Below are 13453 nucleotides of genomic sequence, written 5' to 3' on the forward strand. Positions count from 1 at the left end.
CTTTTGTTTATGGGATCTAAATCTTTTGGACCTGTTCAAAGAGCTGTTCAAAAGACTCACTCTTTATATATTTATTTATACGACAGAAGCCAATGTGACTTAACTCAATTAACAACAAACTAATCACAGAGAGAAATGACCAAGGCTCAGATCTGCTTAAAATGGTTCAAACTGAGACTGTTGGTGTGTTTACTGTTTGAAATTATGCAGCATCCAAATAAAACATTACCCTACAGTAATAATTATCAGAAAACAACTGTCATTATGATCTCAAATATGTTTTTTTTTTGTGCCCAAAGCTCTCACTCTTGTCACCTGCTTTGCTTCTGCGCTGATTTTTGTGTTGGTTCAGCATCAATCAGTGTAAAAATGCATACAAATTAGAAAAAGATTTGGTTCTTTTCCGGTTCTGTTCAAAAGAGCTGACTCGTTCGTGAATGTTACATCACTAATTCGTTTAAAACAGTTTGCAGTGGTCCAAAGTTATTCCTCCTAACTTTCAATTTCAGTTTTAAAACAGTAATTGTCAAAGTTAAAGTTTTGTTGACCAAAAAATAAAAGTAAAACTAATGACACAGCATGACATCTTCAATTACTAGATGCAAAATTGTGGTAAAATGTCTATGGTTTTAAACTTTTTTTTTTTTTTTTTTTAAAGGTTGTGTACTCATTTTATCCATGTATTTAAGTAGATTTTGTGCCAGTACAGATATATTTAACAAGCAGCTCTCCTGATCAAAAACATCTGCTGTGCGCTGTCTGCATCTAATTGTAAAGCTTTTTATTGTCTTATAACCAGGAAGTGAGTGCTTAGCATGCTAGCTGCTATTAGCTTTACACCTCTGGCCTCTGAAAGTTGTGAAAGGCGGTTATAAAGTCATCGTGGTGAATACTTAGGATGCTCGGAATGCATAAGCTAAACGAGGAATAACTTTGGACCACTGCAGACTGTTTCAAATAAAGTAGTTTTGTTTTTCACGTTTTAATAGAGTCAAAATCAGGTACAGCACCTTTAACTCTTATCATGTCAATGTTAATGTTTATTGTGGAGTAGTGGTTATACTTGTCCTTGGCATTTGAACCGTCCATTATGGTACAGGGAAAGCTGTCAGGAGCAGTGGGCGACTATAGTGCTGCGCTCAGAGACACTTCTTCAAGAGTTCGGTTCACGGTCATGGTGTTTCAGTGGATAAGTATTGTATATGATTTTTATTTATAGAGGAAACTTCCATGGAAACAGAGAAGACATGTGCAGTCTTTAACACAGTTTAAGACTAGACTGAAAATCCACCTCTTCTCCCTGGTATTTAATACTAGCTAGACGGGATATCTTGGTGTTTTATTGTTCTTTTCCTATTACATTTTGGTTTTGGTAGCTGAAATTGTTTTTTAAATGTGCTATATAAATAAACTTTGATTGAAATGCCTATTTGAATCACATGCTACAATATTCCTTGCTGTTTTGGCCTAGAAATTGTATTGGACAGTGTGTTTATTGACAATTATCTTTGTAAATTTGCTTGGCCAGTTTATGCACATCTACTGTTAAATACAATATTTTCACCTTACATATATTATCTCACCTTCTTCCATTTATTTATTTTATTTTCCATTTCATTTGATCATTTATTTTGAACACTGCAGAGAAAAAAACCCCAACAACAACAACAACATAAGCCTACATAAAGTACATACCATTAATGTTTTGTTCAAAAAGGAGTGAGAAGATGTTCAACAATAAAAATTTAAATATTTCACTGTGTACCAAGTAACTTTTCTGGTGGAAAACTTGAAAGTCTGTCCGTTTTGCTTGGAATGTTCCACAGTATGACATTAAACTTGTCTGTCGTGCTTTAATTTGATTGCAGATATCTTTATTGTGCTAAAAAACATTGAAAAACATGCATTCATACAGTGAGCAGAGTCGCCCCTACATAGATCTGACCTGTAATTTTGCCTAGAGCTCATCCCCATGGACATTGATGGGTTTAATGCTGTACTGCAGAACATTCAACATCTCCATGGCGACAAAAAGCATTTCCGTTTTGAATGAGCTGCCGCTGTTCTTCTTTTAAGTATATTACAAACAGAAAACCAATGATGTGTTTTCCTCTGAAATATTTTAATCAGACAAAGCTGTACATTAGTCTCTCTCATTACATTTGTTCCTCGTTATCTGTTCCAGAGCACAGAGACCAGTCCTGCCAGCAGCCTCCAGTCTCTACCCATCAGCCCCTGCAGCGAGAAGTCCCTTCCCTTTAAGGTAAACCGCACATCGCTCACCCTGCCTCTGCAATTAAAGTTCCGCATTGGTGCTTTAGTGTAATCAGACAGGCAGCGAGCAAACACCTATCCTGCTGGAGATATCGTCTCTCTCTTTGTCACCTCCAGTTTTTAGCCTTATGAGAACAATAAAATGGCTTTTCAGTATCCAGGCTTAATGAAGAAGAGGAGGAGGGGGAGAGGGGGAGATAGAGGATGAAGAGGATGAAGAGGTTCTAGGAAAGCGGAAATAAAATGTTTGAAGGGAGAGAGTAAATTGAATGAAAGGGGGCTAGTTCTGACAGACCCTCACTGTGGCCTCGTCCATCAAGAGCACAATTATTTGTGTGTGTGTGTGTGTGTGTGAGAGGGAGTCTACTTTCATTATTAAAGCAAATGTAATGTCTCTAATTTGAATGAGTGAACAAAAATAGTTGTACTAGTGTTATGATACTAAAATGATTTTCAACATTAAATGGTATTACTTTCTTTCCACAGTGGTCCATGGGCCTATACAAGTCTATACATTTACATAACATGTATGCAGAGGGTCCACCACTTGCCTGTCTGCATATTGCTTAGTTTGAAATGTTCCACAGTATGACATTAAATTTTTATCCATTTTGCATATTGACCTACTATAATTTTGTTGATTTTAAATAGGGCTAACGCCTTTTTTCTTTTTATAATATTTATATTTATTTATACAGGGTGACCCAATGAGAGCACTTTGACTCTCTTTTTCATGGACGTTGTGTTCAAAATATAGAAAAAATGTACATGCAAAAAACAAACAAAACAAATTAGTACATAGGTCCATTTAAAACAGGAGCAAGTGTGATTATGAAAGTTTGTCACCAGATTATTAAATTGCTTTTGTAGCATCAAGGTATTCAGTTTTGTTTACTTGAAATATATTCCAATATATTCCATTTCTTAAAGTTCTATACAGACTACAAAGTAATTTCAAGACACACAGAGAAAGATTAGTTTATCAGTTTTATGTAAAAAAAACATAATTTTGTTACACACAGCACCACTATTTTGTGCAACAGTAGATATAGTAAAAATAATATGAAGTCCAGAGTCTCTGATCTAACTGCCTCACTGCAGGGCAGGAAGCTGTTGAGCAGATGAGTAGCTCTGGTAAGATCCAGTGAAGTAACCCGTTCAGAGTACATGTCAAACCCACCCAGCAGTTAGTTTAAGTCCCCCAAGCAGCCCCCGCACAACAATCGCACAAAAAGTTTGTCCACACTTATTCTTGCACAGGAACATTGAATATTTTACACAAATAAACCTACTTTATATTGTAGCAGGCTAGCAGCAAACCTCTCTGGAGTCCCCCATTAAAATGAATGTGACTCCCGTTTAAGGTGTGTTTGTTTCAGTGTAGTTAGCTCCTTCAGACAGATATAAGGCAGTGTCCACCAGTAATCTGACCAGAATTGAAGAAGCGACTTGGATAAGCAATGAAACTTTTCGTCCAGTTGACAGAATCATTTTTTTTACTTCGCTCATACATAACTTGGGGGAGAAAAAAAACAAAACATGCATTGTTATTTTAAGCTGGGTCACCGTTCCACATATCTGACCTGCTGTCTCTAGGCAAAGAATGACATCTCCACAGAGACAAGCAGCTGACAGACGCTCACCTGAGTTACGTAGTGCACCTTTACCTACAGAACAGACGTCTTTATGAGTTAAATAATGTCCTTTGGTGATGAGAGCAGGACCTGTGCTGCTCCTCATCCAGGCCATCACCATTACAGCGACTCAGATTTTGTCCTTGGGTGGAGCTAAAATAAATGGTGTTGCCTTGTGCCTGAGCTCAAGGACAATGGCGGACTACATTACCTGTATGTGGTACACTTAAAGCGCGGTGACTGTATATTCACTTCAGAGGGGGATCGTTTCAAGGAGACGTTTTATGCTCAAGAGACGTTTGAGCTTTTAGCTGTGGTATAATGTTGTTTGTGACGAAAAGTGAATATGACAGGTTTTTGTGTTTTTCCAATTTTGGCTTGGTTTGGCGGCATAGTACTTGTGCTAAATATTTATCATAGTTTTACTTCAGTTAAGTGGCAGTTTGTGGGAAAAAAAAAAAAATTGAAAAGAACGAGTACAAAAAAGTACAAAATAATAGTGCTGAGTTATAAAACGCAATCCCTCTACGTATGTCATCAAAATGGAAAGTCCCATCCAAAAAACAGACAATTTACAAAAAAGTAAGGCATTTTTCTGGCTTAAACCTTCATTAAACAAAATAAAAGGGTTGTAATTTATTTGTATTAGTTTAATTACAACTATTGTGCAGTTTCACATTATGGTTGCTAGGTAACAGTTATAGAATCAACTCTACATATTCTAGCGCAAGCTAATTGTCGCCTGCTTGTCGCCACTGAGATGTTATTGCTAGAATGCTCCACAATATGGCATTAAACTTATCTCAGAGGAAAAGAGCAGATGATGCGGGTTGGCCATGTTACAGGTCAGACCTGTGGAGAGGTGAGCCGACTCTCAGTAAGAATGTATGTTTTCAAGATTTTTTATTTTTTTCGCTATAACGACTTCTGTAAGTGACTAAATGTGAAATAGATTTAATACGTTTAATGATATACTCTGGAACCTTCATGGCAAAGAAATCAATGCATTTCCATAGAGACAAGAATGTGACATAGTGCACCTTTTTATTTTTTCACGTTTTTATTGATGTGTGAACAAATATTACAGTATACTGTCATTTAAAACAACAAACGCATACACACCTTTTAATTTTTATATAACAAGAACTAAAACTTAAAAAGTAAATAAATAAATAAATAATATAAAATAATGATGACAATAATAATACAAAAATAAATAAATGAAATCACAGAAATCTTGAATAAATAAAATCTTAAATAAATAAGAGCGTCACATAGTAAATAATAAAAACATATATATATATATATATATATATATATATATATATATATATATATATATATATATATATATATATAAATAAATACGCACACAAAAAAAAGGGGAGCGGGGGATGGAGGTTAGCTTAGACAGTTTCAAAAAAGTCAATAAATGGTTGCCACTTACTCTAAAATTTGTTTACAATACCCTTCTTGGAATATCTAATCTTCTCCGCCTTCAAAAAGGACATAACCTCATTGATCCATTGAGTGCTGGATGGGGAATTTCTTGATTTCCAATGTAAGAGGAGATGGCGTCTTGCAACAAAAGAGATAAACGCTAAAACCTGTAGCTGTAATGACATAGTGCACCTTTTATTATACAGCTGCTGCTATTACCTGAATACACCACATGACATGACACAAACATTGAATACAAATCTGAAATTGTATTGTTTTTTCTTATTAATTTACAATATCTAAAAGATCTAAACTTTCTATAATTGATCTAAAGTCGTTAAGAATACACTGTTTTTGCAGTAAATCTCGTATGTGTATGTACAATGCATTTCCGTGAGGCTCCACAGGACTCGCTGGTGTCGTTTGCATGAGCGTGCGTGCCCTCATTACTGACCTACATGAAGGATCAGTTGTGGCCGCATGATAAGGGGAAATTAAAACGACAAGTTATGGACATGGCATGCAAGCAAATGGAGAGAGGATAAAGGGACATGAAAGGGGGGAAGGAGAGAGCAGAAGACTGTGTTAGGAGGAGGACACATGAGGAATTGTGGAAATAAGACGGTGTAGTTTTTACATGTTTATAGTGCAAATTATACATCACATGTAAACAGCAGAGTGTTTTAATGCGCTAATTACAGCATAAAAGAAGAACTAACATAGCAAAAATAAAGACTACAGATGGAATGTAAATGATTGAAAGCGTTAAAGGAGACATATTGTGCAAAATCGGCTTTCCAAAGCTTTTTCCCATGCCATATTTTTTCTCCTTCCCATTTACCCTCTGTCATATTTAGAGTGATACGTGCAAGTGTGAGTCATCTTTATTCTCCTGTGTTCGAGACGCCAACAACCGTTTTCACTGCCACTGACCATACGGTTTGCTAGGCCTGTCACGATAACACATTTTGAAACCAAACCTTCAATAAAAAGTCTTCTAAATGTAAAATATAACAGAATAAATAATAAAAGTAGTTATCTTGCATCCATAATGAGTCTGACCCCCCAAAATGATTGTATTATAGTAATTATCCGGACAGTCCTGTGTTTTGCAGTGGTCCAAAGTTATTCCGCACTTACCTTATGCATTCAGAGCATCCTAATAATTCACAGAGATGAGTTTATAAGCTCTCTTTGCCAGCTTTTTACATTTGTCATATATAAATGTCACTGCTTATAACTAACTCCAATTTTGTAGAATTCACACTCCTACATTGACATTTGAAAATGCATCAGATTATATACTATTACTCCGACACTGAAACTGCGTCTTGTTGCTATGGAGTCAAGTGTGCAGTAGTGTATATCCTTTTAGACAGTTTATTTCTTCTATACAATGCAGCTACAATGCGGAAAGTCAGTCTGTAAGCTTTTTTGTAAGTTCGGGGGGCGTGATTTTAACAGCAGAACTATCAAAAAGAAAATTGTGAGAAAAGAGAAGTGGAAGCAACTATCAGAAGATCAGCCGGCATATCTCCATCATAAAATTACAATGATAACAGCGTAGCACTCAAGTACGACAGTAGTGTTATAGTTTGAGGAAAAGTATATGGTTCAGTGTTTTCAGTATGAGACCTAGACACACTGTTTAAGAAGAGACCAACATGACAAAAGCTGGCATTTGAATTTTGACTATTGCAATAATTATACATATTATTTTGACACACAAATTTCAGTTTATTGTCAAATTGCATACAACCAAAACTGAAAGCTCACTATGTAACTTTTCTTACCGTTTTTTTATTCAGTTCAATTCAATTTTTATTCATACAGCACATTTAAAACAACTTCAGCTGAACGAAGTGCTTCACATAAAAATTAACAACAAAAAACAAATACACAATTAAAATGACACATAGGAAAAATACAATAAAATGACAAGTCTGCTGACATTATCTGCTTGTCTTCATGTGAATAGGTTTAATGCCATACTAGGGAACATTTGAAGAAAAGCATTAACAACAACTCCATGTGAAGGAGCAGGTCACAGACTGTCCTCTAGACAAATGACATAGTCTACCTTTAAAGAGTCATCCAGGATGAACACAAGAATCATCCCAATCAGGACAACAATAATATTTTAATATTTCAATTTTAAGGCCTTTAGGGTTTGTCTTGCCCAAGGACACAACCACAGCATTCATCTGTGGGAGATGGACTCGCACCACCAGCCTGTGAGTCAGTGGATCTGGCCGCTCTATCAGTGATGTTCATGTTGGGAGCAGAATAGCAGGCTACTGTCACCCTACTCATTTTGTACAGCCTTAAAGGTGCACTGTATGGATTTTCCGGTGGAGGGTCCCCACCCACTTGTTTACATGGAGATGTTATTTGTTGGCCAAGAATGTTTCACAGTATTACATTAATCCTATCTATCTCCAGGGAAACTAGCAGGCAAAGTTACAAGTCCGATTTGCTGAGAGGTGACCCTGCTCACAGTGAGAAGGCATGTTTTTCAAGGTCTGTTCTGCAATAAAAACACCAGCAAGTCAATAAATGGCTATAACATATCATGGAGACAAACAGGTGGCAGATAACCTTGCACAGCAAGATGGATTCTCGCGATATTTGTGAGTTCACAAACTCACGAGAATCCATCTTGTCATGTCTCTGCTGGTGCGATAGGCCTCGACAGGTGGTTGGCCGACCAGTCACAGAGCAGCACTGAGGTTTATTCAGAAGCCAAAGGCAAAGCGCTCAAGCAAACTAAAACGGCCTATTATAGCGTCAGTACAGACTATTTTGTGAAAAATGTACAGAAGGTAAGAGCTTTGTGCATTTGTGGACAGAGATGTCTGTGCTTTTCTCTCAACTAGATGTAACTAAAGTTAGATTTTTCGCCTTGTTCTGCTGTTGTGACAATTCCACCAATCAGACTGAAATAATCATCATGACATTCCACGTTTTCCGATCACTTTCAGCGAGAGCCATCCCAGATTGATGAAGTGTAGAACTCAATTCAGAGTGACACACATTGTCAATCTGACATGAGCCAGGTTTGGCGGCAGAGCTCCCACCAGAGAAATTACACAGTGCAGCTTTAAAAGGCCCATATTACACTGTTTTCTGTTCTATATTACAATGTTGTTTCTGAATCAAACATACAGAGGATATGGAGCCTGCATATTTAGTCCGAGTTCTACTGTTTGAGTTTTTCTCTCAAACAGAAAACACTCTATTCCACCTTGTGATGTCATGTGGTAATACAGGAAGTGCTCCATTGTGTTTTTAAACTCCATACACCTTCACTAGAATCATTTGGAAGATGTCAACCCTGGAATTTCCAATCTCTTCTGAACCAGAGGTAAAAGGCAACTTGAGGACTACCACTTCATGACATCGCAAGGTGGAACAGAGGATTTTGAGCTTGGGAGACGTAGACAGACTAATAATAAAGGGTTACTCAAACGTATGTGAATGACACCGAACACAACTCCAGATTTGTTTTTGCTGAGGTCAGAGCATTATAACATGGCTTAAAGCTCACAAGTCAATTTTGTATAAAAAATACACTTGCAGGCTGTTGCGTTTGGATAAAGTTAGCATTTGACCTGGATGACTGGGAACTTCAGGAGACTCAAAGCCGGGGACTAGTTTAAGAAGAAGGGTAAGAGGATGTATTATGAGCGGGGGTTTGTCCTGGCCCTCCACAAATCGACTCCACTGGTGTAAAAATACTCCACCCGCAGCCACCTGAGAGACTGCAGTGTCACAGCGCGCCCTACTTTCACTCACATCCAACGCACATGACACGTTTTAGCTCCATCTGTCCCAGTTTAAGCTACTACAAGATTCAAATACCCCCCTGCTTCTCCTTCTATAGGTGTATTTAGAACAAGAGCAGCTACTTTCACTTTACGCCGTTGACATTGTGTGTACATTCACCCCCGTAACTTTTCATACTTAAAACATCCGTCATTGTGTCAAAACTGCACAATTGGGAATGAGTAATGTGTGGTTATAATGGCAGCAAATTCTATAATTATAGGGTTGTCCATTATATTTTAAAAACAAGCACACACAATAAGCGATGCAGTGTTTTTATGTAAAACGCCTATTTGGAGCCTTATTTGTCGTTGATGTTTTTTTTTTTTTAATTTTGTAATTTATATTATTCTTTAGCTACTGCCCTGTGTTGCAGCAATGAAATCCAACTTTAGTGGAACAGCTTAAGGATTTCTTTAATTTTATCTAAGAAAGTAAGTAAAGTAGTTTTGACTGTTAGGTACTAGGCATGAGACGATATTGAAATTTTGTGTTGTGATTATCATGGCCAAAATTATTGTGATTAACGATAATATCACAATAATGATTGAAAGTGCTGTTTAAAAATGTTCTGGATATGAATAATTATAATTGTAATGTTATGAGTAAATGTAAACAACTTTTATATAATTGTACTTTGTTATCAGTGAAAATAATTACAATCTAGTGGAGAACGTTATGAAGGAGCAAGGCCCTCAACAGAAATTTGAGGGGCCTCTAAACATCATTTAGAGGGGCCTCCACCTCTAAATGAAAGGAAGAGGGGTCCAGTTCCAAACAATAGACAATAGACTCTTATGGAGAAGTATTTTTTTCTGCACATTCTGGTCACATAATAGATATTATCATTGTTGATGTTTATCACACTTACAGTTGTCCCTCACTATAACTCGGTTCACCTTTCGTGGCCTCGCTGTTTCATGGATTTTTTAAGTGCAGTTTTGCATGTTTTTTTTATGGTGTATGAAGGTGTATTGTGTTCTGCGTCCTGATTGGCTAAGGGGCTATAGACCATTGTCCATCATTCTCCTCTGTGCCGTGTCTCCTGTACAGTACAGAATGTGTTCAGCCAAATTTACATAAACGTTCTATCGCAGTGTGACTCCGAAGTGCTGTATGTTTGCGAGTTTTCTCCCTGACAAAACCCACACTGAACTTGAGACAAATGTGAGAAAATGTTAATGCCTGTCTGAGAAAAGTGTATAAAGTGTGTGGTGAGGGGTTTTACAGCTGCAAAACATATATAATTATTGTAAAAAAAACAAAACTGACTACTGCGGACTGACTATACTGTGGATTTTGCCTATTGTGGGTTATTTTTAAAACGTAACCCGGTGATAAACGAGGGACCACTGTATATAAAATGTCCCACAAGCCATTATTTTGATCTCATGATAAACAATATTATTGTTTATTTTTTTATTTTTTTATTTAACGTTTATTTAACCAGGAAAGTCCCATGGAGATTACTAATCTCTTTTTCAAGGGAGTCCTGGCCAAGACAGCAGCACAGTTACATTACACACACATTTCAACACATCATAAAATGGATTCTTAAAAGCAATTACAAATCATAGACTTAATTTCCAAACCTTTCAACATAGATTTAAACTGAACTATTGAAGTCAGTTCTTGTAATTTCAAGACTTTTTGTAAATTATTCCATGTTGAAGTGCGGACACTTGGGACACAGAAAGTCCCTTCCCTATGATGTACATTTTAGTTTTGTTATTTTAGTGTTTTTTTGTAGATTCACTCGCACATTGTGAGACAAATAATGGTTCTCTTCTTGTTTGGTGCTTTTGGTACTTTGCTTAAAAAGTTTTACGCTATGGCATTAAACTCCATCTTGCTTTTTTCTATTTGTTTACTGCTTAAAAATACCTTGGAAAACATGCTTTCATACTGTGAGCTGGCTTGCCTCTCCATAGATCTCACCTGTAACTTGGCCTTGTAACATCTTCTGCTTGAAAATATATGGGTTTAATACCACAGTGTGGAACATTTCAGGCAAAGCAATAACATCTCCATAGAGAAAAGCAAGTGGTGGACCCTTCACCAGAAAAGCCATTTGGAGCACCTTTAACTTGTTGTTTAACCCAGATATCGTTTTTCTTGATATTAGAAACACATTTCACATTGTTTTTGTTTCATCTGGTGTGGACATTGTTTTGTGCTGTGTATTATTGGAGCAACGCATTGTCAAGGACACAGAGAGAGGCGGTAAAGGGAGTGTATTAGAGGCAGTAATAAAGATGGATAAAAATAAACAGAGTGATGAATGTGGTTTTGGACAGTGTAAAACTGCCACTCTGCTCTGGGCCTCTGCTGTTTATGAGCTGCTCTCATAATCTGCAAACACACAGCATAGCCCCACACCATGATACCTGTGGGAGAAAGAGGTGAGGTCAAGATAATTAGCTTAATCGATAATCATGTGTATTCAGGTCACAAAATAATACAATACAAAAATAATAGGTCAAAGCAAAATGAAGTATTTTCTACAACATTTCCTGGAGGCTGAACAATAGTCGTCCTCCATGGCCTCCCTGAACTCTTCCCAGTCCTGAGTTTTTACCTCTGGGACTGCTCGAGCTGTACTACACTTGGCCTACCGATACCTCAGGAGTCCCACAAGCCAACAAAGCTCAGTAGGACTCTTTCTTTAGCCTGACGTCATCCCTTACTTCCAGTGTGGACAAAATATGACTAACACAAAAGTCCAGTAACAGAACGCCGCTCATGTTCAATCGCCCAGTAGAACAAAGTCCCCGCTCGATGCACTGTCTAGTACCTCTCTCAGGGACTTTAAAAAGGTAGAGTACACTGTTTGGTCCATAGGCCGACACAACAGAGAGAACTGTCCCCGACCTGACGGCATGGTGAACTCAAACTTATGGGACAATAAGCACCACACCAGCCCCCCTGCCTCTCCCATCCTCCACCACAAACATCTGCTGAAATAATTGAACTGTTAATGGAAACAAAATTAAAAAAAAGTACAAGTAAGTCAAGCAAATGCACCTGTTTGCTGCCCCCTTCTTGCATACATTGAAGTCCCTGTGCACCTTCCAAAATGGATGTATTTGTGATCTGAATCTAAAGCTTTACCAAGCCGAAAAGTCACATTTGATTAGGCCTTATACATCTCAGGGCTTTCATTATGCTAACATTGTGTCATCTCTGGGGTTGGCTTCCCAAAACCCCATTAGACCAAGCAGCCGTCTATGAAAACAGATGAGTTTGGGACCTGATTCTGTGGAGGGAAAATGAATTCAAACTGCACAAGGCGCCTCTGAATAATATTATCATTATCATCAGCACTTGGGCTATATTTGATAATTCCATAAGGGATCAGAGGTTTTCCTGGCTCACACTCTACAGACAGGTGATGTCTCTCTTATGCTACCCCCGTTCTGCAAATATACTCAGGCTGCTGGGGCTTTCAAGGCACCGCAAAAAGACATATCGATGTACATTAAACAAGCGCGATGTAACTTATCTTGTAGACCTGCTTGTCCCCATGGAGATGTTATTGCTTTGCATGAAATATTTCACAATGCGGCAACCTCCGTGGAGACAAGCCGTCCCACCCAAGCAAGTTACAGGTCAGATCTGTGGAGAGTTAAAGCCACTGTTATTCCTCGCTTACCTTATGTGTTCTGAGCATCCTGCAATGAATTTATAAGAGTTTTCGCAGCTTTCAGCGACCAGAGCGGCGTTTGCAAGGATGGTAATGCTGACAACAACTAGCATGCTAACACAAACTTGTCAATTATCGGACAATTAAATGCTCAGTTAGTCCTGCTTTTACAATATTCGCACATTCACAAGAACAGATACCCCGCTATACGCTGACTCAAAGTTCACCACAGTAGTCCAATCCTCTACTTTGAAACATACTTTTAAGTTCAATTCTTAAAACTACTTGAGGACTATTCAGATAATGACTACACTTTCTCTTACATTTTTCTCGCATATTTTTAACGCGAACAAATTGATCCATTTCGGGCTATAAGTGGACTGTAACCTTCTATCTCTGCCCTCTTCAGCTCTGGCCCCTGATTGCAGAATACAGTTAACCGGGCCTCTGTTCGAAATCACATGAAGTATTCTCACTCCAGTGGATTTGATCAGATTTGTCCCCACCAAAACCATTCCAATCAAATTAGGACTGGATTCACACGGCATGCATCCTTCCTTCTGCCTTTTTCATTCGCACAGCCTTGAAAAATAGCTCGGAATACCGCCATGAACGCGACCAGCCTCTCCAATTAGGC

General features: G+C 37.8%; 1 protein-coding gene across 1 annotated transcript in view; it reads left to right on the forward strand.

Annotated features, from left to right (window-relative positions):
* Positions 1 to 13453, forward strand: part of ccser1 (coiled-coil serine-rich protein 1) — a 219496-nt gene that overhangs the window by 61896 nt on the left and 144147 nt on the right. Inside the window, exon 11 of the mRNA XM_055223972.1 lies at positions 2186 to 2263. Within this exon, the coding sequence (XP_055079947.1) occupies positions 2186 to 2263 (78 nt within the window). The remainder of the gene's footprint in view (positions 1 to 2185; positions 2264 to 13453) is intronic.

The sequence above is a fragment of the Periophthalmus magnuspinnatus genome, chromosome 9 (genome assembly GCF_009829125.3).
Source record: "Periophthalmus magnuspinnatus isolate fPerMag1 chromosome 9, fPerMag1.2.pri, whole genome shotgun sequence".
In the NCBI taxonomy this organism is placed as follows: domain Eukaryota; kingdom Metazoa; phylum Chordata; class Actinopteri; order Gobiiformes; family Gobiidae; genus Periophthalmus; species Periophthalmus magnuspinnatus.